The sequence below is a fragment of the Rhopalosiphum padi genome, chromosome 3 (assembly GCF_020882245.1).
Source record: "Rhopalosiphum padi isolate XX-2018 chromosome 3, ASM2088224v1, whole genome shotgun sequence".
Taxonomy (NCBI): Eukaryota; Metazoa; Arthropoda; class Insecta; order Hemiptera; family Aphididae; genus Rhopalosiphum; species Rhopalosiphum padi.
The window spans coordinates 67262053-67283189 of record NC_083599.1 but is presented as its reverse complement, the minus strand read 5'-3'; the positions used below and the strand labels follow the sequence as shown (position 1 = coordinate 67283189).

General features: G+C 26.2%; 1 protein-coding gene and 1 long non-coding RNA gene across 3 annotated transcripts; one reads left to right on the top strand and one right to left on the bottom strand.

Moving 5' to 3' along the window:
• Positions 1 to 6060: 6060 nt before the first annotated feature.
• Positions 6061 to 10386, bottom strand: LOC132924387 (protein CutA homolog). 2 transcript variants are annotated; one of them, XM_060988671.1, is made up of 6 exons: positions 9392 to 10386; positions 9183 to 9328; positions 7880 to 7985; positions 7397 to 7446; positions 6374 to 6416; positions 6061 to 6190 (listed from the first exon to the last, which is right to left on the bottom strand). In XM_060988671.1, the coding sequence occupies exons 2-6, from the start codon at positions 9254 to 9256 to the stop codon at positions 6077 to 6079; spliced, it is 387 nt and encodes a 128-aa protein (XP_060844654.1). In that variant the 5' UTR covers positions 9257 to 9328; positions 9392 to 10386; the 3' UTR covers positions 6061 to 6076. The 2 variants fall into 2 exon arrangements, with proteins under 2 accessions (XP_060844654.1, XP_060844653.1); XM_060988670.1 differs by having other exon boundaries at positions 9403 to 10386.
• A 174-nt stretch (positions 10387 to 10560) lies between these two features.
• On the top strand, positions 10561 to 19199 carry LOC132924388 (uncharacterized). The gene is made up of 4 exons (XR_009661318.1): positions 10561 to 10716; positions 16422 to 16466; positions 18932 to 18985; positions 19053 to 19199. It is a non-coding gene; the product is annotated as an uncharacterized LOC132924388 (long non-coding RNA).
• Positions 19200 to 21137: the final 1938 nt, after the last annotated feature.

Here is a 21137-nt window from a genome sequence, read left to right as displayed (position 1 = left end):
CGTCCCCGCGTCGGTCCGTTTGATGGGCCGATGGTTGCTGGTGCACAACTCCCAACGCACACTTGTACGACCGCGGCTCGTTACCAATGTTATTATTATTGTTGTGATGATAAGCGATAACGCGAACGCCGCGGCGTACGCGGTACCGCACTAATTAATGGGTATGACTATGTAAAAATATTTTTACTGGCAAAGTTGGTTTCACGTAAAATTTAAGAGACTAGAGAAGTACCTAATACAGTGAGAGTAATAAAAATAGTTTTTTTAAACTCATTTTTAACACAATTAGCAGTATCTGTTTACTTGAATCCTAATGCTTATCTATGTATTTTTATTGTAGTATTATTTTATTTTTAAAATAAGTCATTCTATTTTATTTGTATACATCACTAATTAGTTATAAATTCAAATAAGTGCCGATGAAATTAATATAGATATACGTAGGTAATTACTTGTCGTTTTTATGTACCTACCCTAAATACCTTCGTTTTTAATTAACAACTATTTTTATTTTTATTGTTAAATTTATAGTTATTGGTAGTTTTAATAAACTATAGCAACTATACTGATAATATAATATAATATACTTACAGTACAATTAAACATTGTTAATTGGTATTTGGTGCTAAGTATTCTAATGTTATTTTATTTTTATTTGTTAAATACAAACACAACTAGAATATTTTATGTAAAATTTTCTGAAATGACATGACATATTGACATGACATGTATAATAAAAATATTAGGTACCTACCTACATACAGTTTATTAGTGTTATAACTTATAATTGTCACTTACAATTAAGTATATCATGAAGTACACACTTTTGAAAATGAAATACATAATTTTTTATAGTTTAGTACTTGTACCTTTAATACCTTATATTACCTACTTTTAATTTTCTATAACATATTACTCTTTAAAGGTAACAAATAATTCATTAATTTACTTTTTAAAAATACAACTAGCCGCTAGGTACCCATACGACAAAACACAATAGGAACTTAATTATTAAACCAGTAAAACCAGTAACCACTAGCATTATATTATGGTTTATATACATTATGTATATAAATATAATAATATACAAAGTGAGTGGTGAAAAATTTGAGCCCCATTTATGGATGTCTATAGTTGAACAATTGAACCAATTAAGAATATTTATAAATATTACGATAAATGTATTATTGCGGTGATTTTGAGACTTGAAATAAGATTTACAGTGTCCATGGACTGTAAAAAGTTTAGTGCCCCTAATTTACTAATCCTTTAGCATTAGTAAAAATATATTGTAAACTTACATTTTTTAAATGCTTCAATTACTAACTCATCATTAATCTACTTGATACCTGAATAAATAATAAAATAATATTTTGGGTTTATTGAAATATTGACCATATCAATATGTCCATGTATATATGTGAAACAATTAAAAACATTGAGTTAAAAAAATATATTTTAGTCATTTTATATATATAAAATAACTAACATAAATAAAACCATTATTTATACTTTTCTTTTTCTTGCTATTTGATAGACAAATGTGCTAATAGTATCATTAAAATTTAATTTTTCAACCAATTCTGCTTCAATGCTATAAATAGTAAATCTAATGCATACAGCTTTTCTGCTACAAGGTTGTCCTCAAAAATGATTTTACTCTTTTAAAAATGGTAAAGCCTTCTTGCTTGAGCAGTTTGAAACTGATGTACTAAAATACATACGCATAACTATTTCTAAATATAAAATCTTACATTCTAGTTTTTTTGGTTTTGATATACTTATACATAGAGAAAATACATTTTGTTTTTATCCATGAAAATTAATTTTAAAAAATGAATACACTCAGCTACAAGTAAGTGTAGTACCGTCAAATTAATTAACTATTTCAGATTGTAGATATTTTATTAAAAATAATATCAGGACAGTATGAGGTGCCCCTAAACCAGTGGTTGTGTAGGCTGCAGCCTACAATGTATACGCCTTAATCCGGTTTTGATGATTGCTATTAAAAATATTAAAATTATGAATGTTAATTGAACTGTTAGAGTTTATAAATCAATTATATAATCTTTTGGTACTTTCAACACAGAGAAACTAACATTCTTTTGGTGATCAGTTCTTAAACAGCATTTGTTATTTATTGAACTACAATGGTTCATACATTTACATTAAAAATGTTGATTATCATGGTTTTGCTATTTAATATTTTGGTGGTTTAACATTGCATTGGTCTAGTTTTGAACTACTCAAAGCTAATTCAAAATTATAATTTGTTTAAAGATTTTGTAATTTAATGAAATGTATGTTGGTTCTTATAATTATTATAAATTATATCAAGTTATAGATTTTCAAAATTGTTCTGTTCTTTATTAATTAAAATAAATCTACATAATATAGGTACTATAGTAAATTGTAGTATATTATATTTTTATAAATAGTGTTGACTCAAAATATTAATAAACATTTAAACATGTTACTAATTTGTTTATTATTTTTAGTTTATCAACATTTTTTTATAATAGTATTATTATTAGAAAATAACTATTTCAGTTCTATAGAAGTGTAATTTTGGGAACCTTCTAAAATCATTATTTAAAAAAAAAAGTTAATAATATCCAATTATATTTAATTTTAGAAAAGCTGTTATATTTTAAAATTTAACATTAAAAATAATTTGATATTGTGTACTTTAATGATTTAACTGATGAATTTATGTTGAAATATTAGTATGCATACATTGTAAGCACACGGATGCAATTGTCAATATATTATGTATCATAGTTTAACTTTCTATTTTAATATGAAGCGATACTTATCAAAACCATACACATACATAGGTATGATTATGTGACTTCAATAATGCGTATGTACTATGTATAGGGATCTTTTTGTGTACAAGACTCACTCTTGGACACTCTTGGACATGGTACGTTGTACGACATGTATCTAGGTCTAGTAGTATGTTACATTTATATTATACTGTTATTATAATCATAAAGTCGTGTTACTATTTGTGTTAAATACCTCAATACTCAAATTCACTCAGGCTTCAATTTCAACAATTTACTATACATTTCATTTGTCAATATAATATAATAATTAACAATATCAATAAAATAAGGATTATCTTAAGGACTTAAAATTTAAATTTATATATTCAGCAATCATTTTAAGATCTATGTATAAATGCTTAAATTACAATTCATTTTAGCAAGAAATTAGACAATATTTTTAATGAAAATTAAATATTTTCAGATTACCTCAATATTCTTTATACATTAATGTCTTGATAATATTGAGAAATTGTAACACGAATCAAAGAAAGAGAACTGATTAGAAAATCAAATTTTGTTAAATATAATACAATTCAATGTACACTTCCAATATGTTTATGTTACATACTTACATCATAAATATCATAATACCATTAGTGCTATATGCTACATTTCTACCTACTAGAAAGCTATTATTGATACCTCTTATTTAAGTATAATTCAAACAAGACAAAACACAAAGATCTGTGTTTGTTTTTACTATGTAATTAATTATTAGTTATTAAAATAAATTCATCAAACTATGGTTATATAGACTCGTTAAGAAACTATTTAACTGTGTCAATATTCAATATTGTAATTAAGTACATTACAATTATAAATAATAAGACTAATAACTAAACACAATTAATAGGTTTTACATATTATAATTAAATGATAGAAGTTTTCATGTTTTTGGATACTATATCAAAGTTTAAGTAAAAACAACAGACAACACACTTTTAAGTTAGAGTATTTTTCCAGCTTGAATAATGGCTGTTAGTTAAAATAAAATATATTTAACGTTTTCTAGAATATAACTTCAACAAATATTAAATAGTTATTACAGTAACATTTTTTTTTATGACAAATTTACCTTTATCAATAAAGAAGTATGTAATAGACTATTACTTATAGTAATTGGTAATTTAAATGATCTTATAATTAATTTGTAGGTAGCACATAACAATATAACATGTAAAAGACTGGTAGATAACATACAATAAGACTCCATTATAGATAAAAAATAATTTTTGTGATTTTTGAATTAAAATAAAATATTTAAAATGATACATGTCAATGGCAGCTCAAGTCTTCAAAACTATAGAAGCAATCTTCATAGCATCATCTTCAAGCATTTATTCTATTCTACCCACCTAGCCACCAACTAAATTTACTAGGATCAATGCAATATTTTTAGTTTTTCTAAAGTTATATCTTTCTCATACTTTTACAATTAACTATAGATAAACTTATTTTAATGACTAGTCTTCTGTTATAATTAAACATGACTAACTTTAAAAAAATAATGAATGATTTTGATTAATTAATTATTAATATATTATAATAACTTCAAACAGGTGAGTAAATTGGTACCACTAAGCTGTAACGTATGAGATTTAGATTAATTTTCATATTGGTTCAGCATACCACCATACCACCCATAGGTCATAATAGATACACGGCCATCCATTTTTAGCCAGAAACTCCTAGTATTTTTTTAATAAGCTACCTCTGAATTACATGTAAATATTGTATTAAACTATTATCTACAATTTATATATATAAAAAAAAACAATATTACATTCAATTACAATATTATTATATTAATTGTTAAGTAAAAAAGTTTTTGTATATGCAAATAATAATATTATGGTATTTAAGTCAGAAACTGAAACCATACACATTTATATAATTACAGTTATAAAATTACAATTACAGTACAGATAGTTGATAAAATAAAAAACAAACAAATTCCTTTAATTTAATCTTTATTTATGTTACTATATTTTTTACTAAATATATGATTTATTTAAAAAAAAATAGTTGTACTTGATTCTTAAATAGCTCATATAGTGCGGGAACACTAATTATTAATATAATTGTACGCGCAAACGCAACTATATATTACGTCGAAGGATTCGGGATTATAAACCAAGAATAATTAAATTGACCAAATTAAGAAAACGCCTGAAAATATTTGGTCAGGCAATTCATGTTTCATTCGACTTACGGGACACGATAGGCAACCCATTATACAACAACGACACTAATTCGAGAACGATTTAGAGTAGGGAACAAACTAGAATTTATACTTAGGAGTTAGGATGATACAGATTAATTATCGGGGGGAGGGGGGTTCTCTATGGTCGAAGACGGTTTGGTGCAATGACCATAGAAAGTACAAATACATAGGAAAAATGATTCTTATATACTAAATTAACCACTAAGGAAGTCTAGTGATGCTGGAGGCTGAGGTGAGCAATGATGATCTTTGGACATTCTGAGCAGCCTCTCACACAACTCTCCCGTCCGAGTTGTTGGCGACTTACGCGGCGTGATCCTGGGCTTAACAATGAAGTAAGCTACAAAAGTAGCTAACGAAGATAAAAGAATAACAATAATGCTAACGAATATGAAAACCAAAACAATAATAAAGGTGTTTGGACGAACAATTAATTACATAAAAAAAAACAATACACTGAATAAGAAAGATTATCAAGAAAAACGCTAACCATTGACAATACAAAGATATATTAAACATTAATAACGAAGAACGGGAGAAAATAGTGTATGTCGTCGTTCTCATTAGCCTATTGCGATACCAAGTCTAATATTAATAGCATCACGGTATAATTCAATTACATGTCTTTCGCTCTGGCATAAACAATAATAACTAAAAGTAATAAGAATATTTTTTCATTTACGAATTTATAATGTGAAAAATATTGGTTACCAAAAATATATAAAATGTATTAAATATTGAAAAAACATAGTTGTTGGATAATATTTTACATGATATAACAATGTTATACTTGATATCATTATGATTATAGGTGATTAGACAAATATGTATAAATAAGAATCTATTAACATAAATTCAGTTATTAAAATGTTTTGTAAACTCAAAGATAAAAATTAATTATTTTAAATTTAATTACAATACTATTAGAAATTTAGCTTAGTTCAAAATATATTCAATGATTAAATATGATTTATGGATCTCATTAAATAATGCAGTCAATACTTAATTTACTATTTTATTTTTTAGTTTCAGATAAATCAATCTTGTTAGTATCAATAACTAAATCTTCAGAAGTTTCTGCTACACATTCTGATATCCATTTCAAGTAAGGAAGATTACCATTTTCTATCTATAAAAGAAAAAAAATGCTTTAGTATTTACTAGAAATATCTAATAAAACTATATTATTTTATAATGCTATTAGACATTAGATATCCTGCCAAATAACAAAAAGTTAACCATTTTCTATTCATATTAATTTCAATTCAAATTGAAAACTTTTGATTAACATTAACTGTAATAGAATACTAACTTTAGTAGAAATTACTTCACAGACTTCATATGGGTGAGCGGACCTAAAAATGTATTAGTTTTCAAACATTAATTAATAAAATATAGTGTTTGTACAATAGTAATAAATCCATTAAAACAGCTAAATACTAAAATCAACACTTAAACATATAAAATATAAACAACTTGCAGTTGTTATTAGTCTTTTTAGATAATAATAAAAAATTACAATTAATTTAAATAAAATGATAATACAGATACAAAAAAATTGTATATGTGATAGTTTTTTTTTGTCAATAAGTTTTTATATTTTTAATAATGATAAATACATTTTTCTTAGTATAAAGTATTGAATTATTTTCGATTTGTATAAACTATATACATCGAATACCTATAAGATAAAGATAAGAGCCTATTAAAATATTTATTTATTAGCAAAAAGTTATCATCTCTCAATTTTCTTGGAAATTATAATTAGACTATACATATAATAATATAATATTTTTCAAGAACTTTAAAACTTAAATTAAAAACAATCAGGATGTCTTTTATCAATATTATTCTTACTCAAATAGTTGAAATTATGTATTATATAATTATAATATAATTTTTGAAATTGTGTTTCATATATTGTAAAAAAAAATTAAATTAGTATATTTGTAAATATGACCAATTTAAATATTATTTAATACAAAATTTAAAGTTTAAAATGCATAAGTTTAATTTATTTTGTTAATTAATTAATACTTAATTATATTATATCCAATTTTAATAAATAGTCTAACTAGGTAATAATTTCATTTAAATTTTAAATAAATATATTTATATACAATATACATTAGATTGGGTAGATTGCATTAGCAGTCGCCAAATATTTATGAAATCTAAAGTGAGCATTGATCTTATTTTTAACAAGAATTAGTAGCCCATGAATGATTCATTCAATTTTTATAAATCATTATATTAATCAAATACTTTTGATACCTGAGTTAAGAACAAAATATACAATTTAATTTCCTTAGGCTACCAAGAGAATAGTACTTACTTAACATAATTAGTTAAATCTTCTATTCTCGAAGTCCGTGTTTTAATAATCTATATATAAAACAAATAATATTATTAATATTGAATAAAAGTTAATAATTAGTAATAAATAATAACATTAATAACATATTAAAAAACTGTTAGATATATTAATAAAAATTAAGATTATGATATATTTGTATGATGATAAACATGCAAATGTTAACAAATATATTATTATTTATACAATTTAGTAAAATTAATTTAAGATATATTTTTACAGAAAATACAAATGAATAAAATTACCTTCATTTCACTAGCTATTAATATAAAACAATTGTATAAGGTATATTAGAATCTTAATACACCGAGAACCATTTATTACAAGTTATAATTAAATATAAATATACATTCCCAGAATGCTAGTTTTATTACCTACTTGATAATTTAAATACTAAAAACAATTTATTTACTATATACTCGTAATATATATACTATGTCTTACCATCAGTATTTCAGAGTCTTCTGTTACTTCACCTTTCCATTTATAAATTGATGTAACATTAGGAATCAAATTTACACAAGCTGCAAGATCTTTTGTTATAATACCACTGTAATATATATTTGTACAAATTAACTTTTTGTATTAAACAATAATTTAAATATTATTTTTTTCTTTATTTACTATTGAAATTTTATAAACCTCAGAAATTAAAATTAATCATGTAAGTATCTACTTGTAATGATAATCTTTAGTAATGATAATGTTTATTAAAGTAAAATTTAGAGAACTTATCAATTACTCTTCTCAGAATTTAATATTTATTTTCAAAATAATAATGTTCTCAAATCCAAATAAATATTCCATTTAACTAATTTAAATACACTACCAATTGAGATTTATAGACAACCATAATCCTATTTATTTGTAAATCGTTATTATTATTGTTATGTATTTAAATATTAATTTTGTTTTACTATCTATACCATGGGTCATCAAATGACAAAGAACAAATAACACATATTACGACAACATTAAGTGTTGTTGTTATAAATTATTATTTTTGTATAATATTATTGGTTTTTAATGTAAACCAGCGGTTCCCAAACTTTTTTTTCCTCGGTGCCTTTTTTTTGACTCAATTTAGCCACGGTTCTCTGCTGTGAATAACACGAAAGACAGAGCAAAAAAAAAATACTCATTGATAACCAATTTTACATAGACCACCGTGTCTTTAGAAAGTGCTCGTGGTGCACAGTTTGGGAACCGCTGATGTAAACTATTAAAAAATGTACTTAGAATTTTGAAGGCCCGCAAAAAAATTTAATTTTCTTATATGGCGCTTCAAAAATACTAATTGGTTACCCATGATCTATACTTTAATCTACCAACCTATATAATATGTATTAATAGAAATATTATTTTTTTTTATTGAATTTTCAACTCAATCCTACTTTATAAATATTGACATGAATATCATATTCTAAATATTTATTAATCCTATTTATAATGTAAAATATTATATATTTGGAAGTCACTAAACAATTAATTAAACAAATCTCTAAAGTAAACCATTTGAAATAATCTTCTTCAAATTTAAATACTCATAATCTAATTACCTTACTGTTATGTGATGTTACTTAAAAATTCAAAGTTTTTACTATAATATTAAGAGGATGTTAGCTCATTATTTGTTTTCTATCTCTGAACCAGGAGTAACTTTGCAATCGACAAAACCAACCAAGTAATACATTAGTATTTAGTAGACTTAGTAAATAGTTAAATTTATTTTTATTACTTGACTCACCGAGCTAAACTTTTTGCGAATTCAATTGACGGTGCAGTAACATGTACAATAGAATGTATTCCACATTTGTACATTATGGATTTGTGTCGTGTAGTCAATTGTTTAAGTAAAACACAAAAGAATTTTTAGTCTTCTCTATGATAGTTCTAAAAATAAAATATTTATTCATCATTCTTTTGCACTCAACCTCAGTAATGAATACAACTTGCAAGTTACTCACTTCTTTGGTCACCGTTCCTTTTTATTTTATTCGTAATTATTTTTGATCGACTTCAGACTCTTCCGGAAAAGAGCAAATAGAGAATTCGTTATTCGAGTCATTCGACAATAGACCAAGACCGGCAAGTGATAACGTTTATCAGGGTAGATCATGTGTGGCGACACCGATTGTCACCACTTAACTGGTCGATCCGCCCGACCGACATTACCACTTTTGACACGTGAATTATACCTTTTCTTTATGTTATATTCGTTCACAATTATATTTGAATTATATTCGTTTTTATACTTTTACATGTATTCGACCATTGTGAATTTTATATATGTTTTTATCTACGCGACGCAGCGATCGCGCCCCTACTCCGCGCCGTACGCGCCCAACCGCCCCGCGAAGGCTACGACGCCGATCGCGACGTAAAGCTCGATCTCTTTGCTCACGACGTTCGACCGAGCCACATCCGCGACAGTCCGACCGAACTTTTAACCGCCGACCCGAACCCGACGTTCCGCGCCATTTTACACGTGGGTATGGACCACGACCACGCGCATCGACGATCGACTTACGAGATGTAATAACCACCGACACGACATGTCCGGTACGCGCTACGACGCGCACGGTCCCGTTACATCTCGCGATTCCGCGACGAACGAGCACTTTCAAGCCGAATCTGGTTTCGACCCGCTCTCGCGACTCGAACTCGACGGTTTTCGCGCCCACGCGCAACCGCTCACGACAACTCTTACGAACTCGCGTGCGCCCCGACGCTATCACCGCACGCCCGAGCATCGAGCACCCGACGAAACGGCAAGTATTGTAAGCCTAGTCATTCACACGTGTACTCCTGTCAACGACAATATTTCGTCAATAATAAACGGCTTTCGACGCATACGCGTCCGACTATAATTACGTGTATAATTATTTACCTCCATGCCTGTCTAGCCTCCATAACCTTCTGCTCACGAAGTCAGATCGACAACGGATATTTAGGCGGCAAGTGTATCGGTCCGGTGGTAAAACTTACACCGCGACCACGGTAACCCATACACTTGTGCGCCAAACATGGATAGATAATATAATTTTTAGTGATAATAATTTAATCAATATCATTATGTTTTCCTTAATCCGCCGATTCAAGATTGCCCGCTGTCTTGATAACCGGACAAGTAGATATTGATATAATTTTATTCATTTTTCGGATGTTTCATGTGATTATTGTTTCATATTAGATTTTGAATTTTTATTAGCCATTGGCCATCTACTGTGGAGTGTGAAATTGTGTTGTATTATACTGTATCATTGTAACTGCATTTTAAAGTAAGTGTTATTATTATGTTTTAAATGTAATTTACTAATAGATTCAAAGCTAGCACAAGAATTATGGGTCTGGTACAAATCAAATTACAATGCTACTAGTATTTAATTCCCTGGTATGAAGATCTTATTATCTTTATAACAAACCTTTTGCTTAGCAGAAACTAGAATACTTTTATAAATTTTTATCGAAGAGGTCACTTGTGATGTGAACGATATGATTGCCTCGTTTATTTAATTATAGTGGGTAGTCAAAATATGTAATTTTGTTATACCATCATAGTTTATTTTGATTTTAATATAATTTTTACATCTCTAACAATTATCTCTAGGGTTAGATATATACAAAATAATAAAATTAATTTTTAAAAATAATGGTTTAATTTCGAATAACATATGTGTTGGAGTATCTATACATAAATTTATTGTTTTCTCGATACCTACATGAATACATTATGAGAAGAAAAAGTTGGGCAAGTGGGTATAGCTTTACTGTACAATAGATGTTGAAGCGGGTCACTGTGATAAATGTGTAAACAATGTTATATCATTGCAGTAGTCGAAATGGCTTAAAATAATTGAAGGGATAACTTACAATTCAAATTTCCTCATTTCATTATAACTTCACACTTTTCAATATAAATTTAGCAATTGATTAATTGCCATGGTATACCATACACCTCCATTTATCAGTTATCAACAAAACATTGTCAGAAATTACGTTTAGATATTTTAGCATAAATCTATGTCCCTACTTATTATCATTAGTTTCGTTATTGTTCTGTGATAATTTAAATTTAAAAAATTAAGAGATGTCATCCCTCCATATCCCCCCCACTTCGAGCACTGTTTATATGAAAAAAGATTCTAATCAGAAACAATCTATTAGCCTATATTACAAAGTATATTTTATGTTATGTATAGTCGTATAGAGACCGGATTCCCATGCAATTGCATACTTTTATGGCATGTTTTAAACTATAGAAATAAGCCACAAATCAAAATCAAGAGATGTATAGATTAATTTATAGGAAGTTTTATTTTGCACAAAATTGCACATTTCAGGTATTTTTTATAAAAATGTACTAATTAGTACTTTTGTCCAAATATTTTTGAATCATAATCTATTATAACCTCTATCTACTATCATTGCTATATTATGCTGTTATATAAAGTATTGGACTTTTATATCTAATAATATAATTATATATACATCAATTTAATATGACATAATTAAGATAATGACAATACTATTACAATTGTCGATTACATACACGCATACTACAGTCTATCTGCATCAGCTGCAGTTACTCGTGTTTTCACGATTAAAAAACATATTAGGTAACAGAAGAAATAATTTTACAGAAAAAGAACTTGGTAATGTATATGACAATACATTTTAATTAAACATTGTAAATCAGTTAATTATTGTTTTATTTAACCTCTTCATGCACGACTTTTTAGATTTTCAAAAAAAAAATCTCCTATATAGAATTTGGGCCATAAATAATGAGAAAAATAGTTAAAAAAATCTAGGACCAACCCTTATGTCGTGAAGATAGATTACAACCCCGTTATCATATGATACCTCTGTGCATATTTGGAACAACTTTTTTTTTAAATGCATTTTTATAATTAATACATTTTAAATTTTGACAAATTAAAATTATTAAGTACACATTAACTATATACTTAAGTTAAATATATTGGGTAGGAGGGGGACATTCCCCCTAGAATATCTAGGATATCTACAACTTGAATAACTATAAAGATGTTTGTATATTTAATGTAATCCAAACATAAAATAATAACAATTTGTATGAAATAAAAACAATATTTTCACAGCTTTTGAACATACCCTGTATAAAATAAAAATTAAATCTTTCACAGCTTGTGATTATAAATAGATTAAGAATAATAGTAATACAATTAATATATGCATAAAATAAAAAATATGTTACTAACAAAATAAAAATAAATGAAAAACTTCTTTCATACTCTGTATAAAATTAAAATAATAACTTGTAATATTTCTTATGAAGATAATATAATAATAAAAATAGTAAACAATAACTAAATTGCACAAAATAAACATAACAATACTAAATGTTACCCAACAAATATCAAAACAAAGTAAAAAAAAAAATATTATAGGTCATTCTTTATTTTCTATGGAAGTCTTCCATGCACTCTGGACAAACTGGAGTATCACATTTTTTACAAATATATCTAGTTCTTGATTTGCAATATAAATTATGACACTTAGAAGCTTGAGCTTTTGTCGTTTTACCAGGATAATGTTCCTTACCATCATATCTTATTTCTGAAACTACAATGGAAACATTTTTTTTTTTTTTTTTTTGGTGGATCAGATTGTAAGGAAGGCCTGCCTCTTTTTGGTGTATCACATTTTCCTATTTGGAGCATGGTCCAAACAATTGATGCTTTAAACTGAAGAAGTGGTATATTTTGACAATTTTCTTTGTATATTATCCATGAGTTAATTATACTAATATTCAAAAAATGAAAAAAAATCCTCAAGTACCATTTTTTGTTCTTGAATCCATGAGGGTAATGAGCAATCATTCTATCCATGAGGTCCACACCCCCCATGAATTTATTGTACTCCTGTATAGCAAATGGACGAGTGACTTCAATTTTTTTCTTTTCCTTCCTATCATAACGTGAAGTTATATCTTCAGGACTAGCCCCAGCATATGTCGATATAGTATGTACTAGTTTAGTATCTTTCCATCGTACAACAGTCAGATTGTCATCAGATGTGGCTATTGAACAGTTACCTCTTTCTAACAATTTATCTTTGACTAGGTAATTTTCAATTCCAGTTACTCTATTCAATCTTAAAGTACCAAGGACATGTATGTTTAGAGACTTTAATTTTCTTAATAGTGGAACAGTAGTAAACAAGTTATCCATAAAAAGTTTATGGTTTTCACCATGTATTGAATGACACAATTTCAAAACTGTATCACCTATTGGACCAAAAAGTGATTTTTTGTCTTTCGAGGCACCTTGATATAGCTCAAAACAATGTACATATCCATTGGTTCCGGCTTGAACCCAAATTTTAAATCCCCATTTTTTAGGCTTTGATTTTAAGTATTGTTTTAATGAACTCCTACCCTTAAAAGGAACCATCATTTCATCAATGGCTATATTTTGACTAGTTGATATAGCTGAATGAAAAGAATTGTGTAAAATGTCTAAAACAGGTCTAATTTTCCAAAATTTATCAGTTACTACTTGAGGTTTTTCATAATTGTCTACAAAATGAATAAACCTTTTAATTTCGGCAAACCGGTTACAAGTCATAGCATCAGCAATAAGGTTCATTCTCAACCCCTCTTGAGAAGACCAATACATTCTTACATTTGGGTATTTTATATATGTCATTGCTATGTTGATTGCAAAAAACACTTTCAATTCTTTTATAGATAAGTTGAAATTTTCTTTTCCATTTTGAACAGCATATTTTATTGTTTCAGTTCTTATTTTTTCAAAAAGAGATTCAGTGAATAATTGTATAAAAACAGAATAAGGAGTAGTTTCTTTTACATTTATATTAATTAATTTATTGCCAGTAAAAGTAGGTATGGAGTTTGTATGATTATTATCCCTACCAGGAAACCATTTTGTCTGTTTTGTATTTTTTTTCTTGACAGGTAAACAGTTATGTTTATTATTGTTAATTTTTAGTAAAGTAGATTTTTTAAACTTAGTTTTACTTTTAGAATCGGTTGATGGAGTTTTTATTTTTTTATTTGTTAGTGACTGAGTGGCTATAGGATTTAGAATTTGGTTAGATGTTTGTGTGGGTGAGACTAAATTGTTTTGAGTAGCAACATCAGATTTTGGTATAGTTTGTTTGCTAACATTACTATCTGTTTGTGTTTGGAGTATTATGTTATTAAAAAAACTATCAAAATCATGTACATCATTTTCGTCGATTATTACAAAGCCATCAGGCTCATTAGATGGATTATTATTTTCAAACCTTATATCATTGTCCATATCCCCTAAGAAGTTAATATATTGAGGCAATAAATTTAATTTTTCAATATTATCTTCCTGGTCATCATTTATGTTTTTATTATTCTCAGCATCACTATCATCGTCTTCACTATCACAAAAGCTGACTTCTGAGTCACTTGGTATTTCAAAGTCCAAGAATAACTCAATTTCATCGTCTTTCAACTTCTCCATTTATTATTACTAAAATAAAAACAAATGTAATATTACCTAGGTAATAGTTTTTGTTAGTATAGTTGTAGGTACCAATTATGCACAGTTGTATCAAATGATACCGAGTATATTACCTAACAATAATAGATGTTAACGATCAAAATTGACTCTTACATGTACTTTTACGTGTACCTTATACAAAAACAAACCTAAAAAATATTTTTTGATGTAGCTAAAATATTTTAACGATGAGATATAACAACAGTTTTGTCGGTATATTTTGCGTATTATCAATACAGGAGGTTATCACACATGTGACTAAAAATTCTCATATAGTATGAACATAGGAACGAATATTATGAGACGGTTGTTATCAAGTGTATCATATGATATCTTTATGCACAAATGGATCAAAAATATTTAACAGCTGCTTTATAAGCGGTTTAAATTAGTTGCGGTATCATATGATACCTACATGCACGAAGAGGTTAAATAAAATTAATTTTTTTTTTAAATTTTATGTTTTAATATAATATTTATGAGTTAATGCCAACTAATAAATAATAATATTGTAAAAAATATATGGCAATAAAAATAAAATTAAAATTAAATTTGTTACATGGTTCCTAATAAAAATTTGTATTTGATTTTGCACATTTCAGCATTTTAATTGCATGTTTTTAGGAGTTGTCGCATTAAAATCCAATTTTCAATTATGTATTTTAATGTTGCTATTATGTAGAGTAAATTATTTTACTTTTAGTTAAACAGTTGGTCAAATTAAATTTTGCAAAAAACATTACATTTGAAAATATTGTCATGTGTATAAAATTTAATAATGCATATTATACAAATTGTATGTAGCCTCGAATAATAGTTTTGAACTATGATTATCATTTTGTCTAAATTTTAACTTAAAATATCTATAAAAAAATTATGCTTTTATATTTTTTGATTTTAGTATGAAATACTTATGAGGAACTTTGTAGTAATGTTCAAGTATTTACTATAAAAATTACTATTTAATAAAATTTCAACTACAAAATAATTTGCAAATATTCCTTATTTGAAAAAATTTATTTTCAAATATTTTTATATTAAATAAAATCAATTTTGTTAAAAACTGGTTTTACATAAAAATTCCCGTTTTTCTTTACTAACAATAATTTGTTATCTAATACTACTCTCAAAGTTAAAAATTGAAGCATATTTTTTATTATACTTATTGTATAAACATAATATACACACATTAAAAAAAATCATATCATTGTATAATCAATAATTTCATCGGCTCAGAATCTAAAAGAAATATAATACCATTTATTTTAAACTATGAAATATTTTTATGTTTATTCAATAATCTGCAGAGCTCAGTAAAGCACCTAGCATCCCCCTTGTGTTCACTCTAAATACTTGTAGAATACTACTATTCCAGCTTTACGCCATAATGTAATAATCATAATATTATCACCTATAACTAAGTTTTTTTTTCATTTTGTTCTCAGAAAGCTGTACATCTTCTCAACAATATGGGCACTTTATCTACGATTGTAAGTTTAAAAATACATTGAATTTTTAAAAAAATTACTTTATAATAACTCTTTAAAGTGCACAATTTTTGAATTTTCTGTGTTATTGAAAACATTCAATTAACATATTTATACTAAAAAATTTTATACAATAACAAAATATTTTTTTAAAACAATCATTTTTTTCAAATTGTTTTAAATTGTTTGTCTTTGGGCAAATCCATTATAAAATAAAATTTATTAACTGGGAAATACACACAGCAACATTAAAATTGTTGTTTTATGACTAATAAATATTTGTAACAATTATTGAGAGCCTTTTTCTTATTTATTATTAGCCATCTGGCTATCTGCTTAATTGATAAAATAAATAATTAAATATTAATATATATATATATATATATATATATATAAGCTAATATTAAATAAGCAGGTCACACCGCTAGTGTCATTTTAGCTTTCTTTTGGGATGTCCTGGAATATTTTTCGGATGAGAATTGAGTGGCCAGGTTATAAATAAGAATCAGTAGTCACAGGATAAATCACTACTTTTTTTTTAACAACAACATTAAAGTAAAATAGTTTAAAATGTCTATAAATAGCAGAAAAAAAGACAAAAAACTCATAATTACAATTATTATAAAAATTATAAATACTATACCTTTTTAGTTGAGCCTTCATTGTCACAGTCAAAATCGTTTGCATCTTTAATAAAGTCCATTGGCATTAAAGACTTCAATGTCATGTCTAATTTGTTTATAGATTCTGGTGAAGGACCTCCTCCCGCTTGTTTTAAATTTTGTTTATATGACGAAACATTTTTTTTGGCAACTATTTTCATTCTTTTCCATTCGCCTTTAATTTGTAGTAATGTTCTTTGAGTTTTTGAATTACCATTATATTCTTTATAAATTTGTGACCACGCTTCTAGTTTTGACTTATTCGTATTTGTGTCACAATTTTTATTTTCAATCACTTTGATAAATGGTGTGATGATTTCAGTTAGTAGCTCTCTCTCCACTTTCCCAATTAACCCTTTTATGTTTATCCGTTTTAAAATAGAATCACACAATTTAAACTATAATTTTAAATAAATAAATACCACTAATCAACTCAAAAATAGAACATGAAACTAAAAATAAATTCATGTAGGTTATCTAAAAATATTTTACGACAATTCATAAAATATAACGATAACAATGACATGAAAAAAAAAACACCTGGAAAAACTGTAACGTTTGCATTAAAATAATAGAACATAGAATGTATTTTTACCTTATTTTTTTTTTTTAGTTTGGCAACAATTAGTAATAATATGGAAAGTTGGGTGGTTCTATGGCTGTTTATAATAAACTAAAGATAATCCACAGTTTTTCAAAACTTAGCCTAGACCATTGACTATGTTGACTATGAATAATACATTATTAAACCCAAGTTTAACCAAGGTCTAAGAATTAAACCAAGTTTATTTAAACTTAGTTTAAACCTTAGTTTTTAACGATGACTATGAATAACACTGTGATAGTTTAAAGACAGCAACGAGTATTAAAACTAAGAGAAAAGTATTATTTAAAATGTAGGATGAGGCTTTCAAGATAATGTTATGTCTTTTAACAAAATGGGTCATAGCAATAATTTATACAGTAATAGTTTAATAGGTATACTTTGTCTACCAATTCTACACATCCCCACTCAATAACCTGCCATAAAGACATGTTCTACTATAATAAAGTGTTGCGTGGAGATACATAGAATAACAGATTTATGTTGATATTCCACGTGCTATTTTGCTGGACAGAATATAGTTTTATATTTCTTAATATTATGATCTGACAAAGAAGATAGAGTTGGTCATTAAGTGAGTGTGCTTTCATATTTAATTTTCAAAAGAAATTTCGTAAGGCCAATATTTATTTATAAATATTACAAATTATAAATAAAGTTTCTTAAGTTTTTTGAGAATAGTATTAGAAATAGAAGAGTGAGGCTAAACATTTCAAGTTCTATTTACCATTTAAAATATTATATTAAGATTGTAATTTCAAATATATACACACAAGTAAATAAATATATTTAACTACTGTTACTGTTGACGACATAATGAAATTATATGTATTATTTTCCACTTTCATCATTTTATTTTAATAAACACATAACAACCATAAGATTATTTAGTCAGTTGTTCAAAACTACTATCTTATATTTTATTTAGTTTAAGGCACTGTATTTAGTTCAGTGGTTTAAGGTTTGTGATGTTAGCCATGGTGGTAAATTGATTATTAAACAAATATTGTGATGTCTCATCTTTATATATTAATATAGATAAAGTGTTTGTTATTATTTATTAAATATTATTGTGTATGGTCAACAAAATTAATAAAATGTTTTTGTAGCTGTAGTTTTATTAATTTAATGTAAGTTAATATATATTATATTGGATATATATATAATTTTAGCTATTCAATTTGTTTATTTATACATTATAGATTTCCTTTGGTCTGGGTATCTATACAGGGTTATATGCAGCACAAAACTATGAAGTAAGCTTTATTTTTTTTTTGATTTTTGATTTCCTGTTAACATTTAACTTATAAAAATATGTCACAGGTAGCTAAGGTTGATGATCCTGGAGTAATTATAGAAAAAATGAAAAAGTATTTAGAAGAAGTAATGAAGCCCAAATAATAAATTACTTTAAAATGTAAAATAAAGTTTAAGTACTGAGCTAATAAATTATTTGTTGTTACATAGAAAGATTTTATTTTTGGAAAATATGATTTAACTATTGTTGTTTTTTTACCTTTGTATTTTTTTGTATTTTAATTTACCCAGTTAAAAAGCAACAGTGTTATTTATTATTTATGCTGCTCTTGTCTATTTTTCAATTTTTGATACCAGTCACCAGAAGATGCAAATATTAACTGGGAGATGGTAAACTGCGACAAAATTACACCTTTTCTAAAAGTCGATATGTAAACTCCGCAAAAAAAAAATTAACATTATACAAACTGGGACAATTTATTTTATATATTTAATATATATACATATACTATGTACATAACCGATACATATTAATAATTTAATTAAATATATATGTTAATATGTTATGGTATTGGTAGCTATAGTTTATGTACCAAAAATGATTTTTCGTGTACAGTAATATTTTAATTTTTTAAGAGGACATTATACCCGCTGTGTTGTCTTTATCTTACTAATGTAGATTATAGCAAATTTTTGTTTAGCAGAACACATTTTGTGATGTTAGCTTTAATATTAGAGTAAATTTACATATTATCAAACTTAAAGGTAAGAATATTATCTAGGGCATCTCATAGGCTTTTATTGATACTTTAATTTTTAAGTGAGTTATGGTTATGTAAAATATTAAAACTTCAAAATGCTCGTAACTCGCTTAAAAATTAAAATACCAATAAAAGCGTATGATAATATTTTTACCTTTAAATTTGATAATAGGTAACTTTACTCTAATATTAAAGCCAACATTAGTAAGACAGAGTCAACACGTATGTGGGTATAACGTCCTCTTAAGAGAATTGAGCTCTGCATGTTTTCTTTGAGAAAATTTATGTCGAATAACCGCTTATTTTGAAATTATAAATTATTTATTTATTTTATAAATTATAATTATTTTAAATTTAAAATTATTTAGCATCAATAATTGTTTGCCATTTTAGCTAAACATTGGGCAAGTTTCATTTTAAATACAATATTACACGACACAGTGCATACAAATCTACCTTGTGAAGGAGCCAATATTTAGTATATTGCGTTAAAGCTTAAAAAAACTTTGGATTTTCATTAAAAATTTGTCTCCAACATTACATATTAATTAAATTGCATAATATGTACATAATAACATATAGGTATATATGATGAATTTATAGACCTATATATGTTATTGTATCGGTATGTATATAGTATTTATATATATTATATATGTATACATATAAATTAAATTGTTGCAGTTTGTATAATGTATCTTATCAGTTTTGTCGCACTTTACATATCACCTTTAAGAAAAGGTGTAATTTTGTGGCAGTTTACATACAGCCTATTAACTAACCAAAAATGCATACCTATAGAGAGTATCATTTATATCAGTCATTCTCAAAGTGGGCGATAGCGCCCCCCTGTGGGCGTTGATAGTCTTCAGGGGGCGGTATATGATCCTAAGAAATATTGGTGACATTGAAACAGAATAGAGGGGCAATACTGATTAAAAAGTATTATGTACTTTTAAACTTCAAACTAACATTAAATTCCTACTATATATCTTCATAATTGATTTTACGTCTGTCATAGCCGGCATGACAACTATATTGTTTTTAAAATACACTACAAATGGTAAGCTTAAACATTTTTAGGGGGCGTTGGATAATTTTTGATTCTCAAAGTGGGCGATGCATGAAAAAAGTTTGAGAACCTATGATTTATATTATACCCAAACAAATATATACTTATATCTCCAAGATATGAATGTATCTAACTGTATTTAAGCTTTGGTCTGTTTATCAAAATATTTTTTTAATTCAAATTTACAACAATAAACTACAATATAATTTTTTTTGTAAGGTTTATCAAACAATGTGTCTTAACGAAATTCAAATAAAATATATTTTATAAAAGTGAATTGAATACTAAGATAAAGGTGACGCTAATAAAAAAAAACAA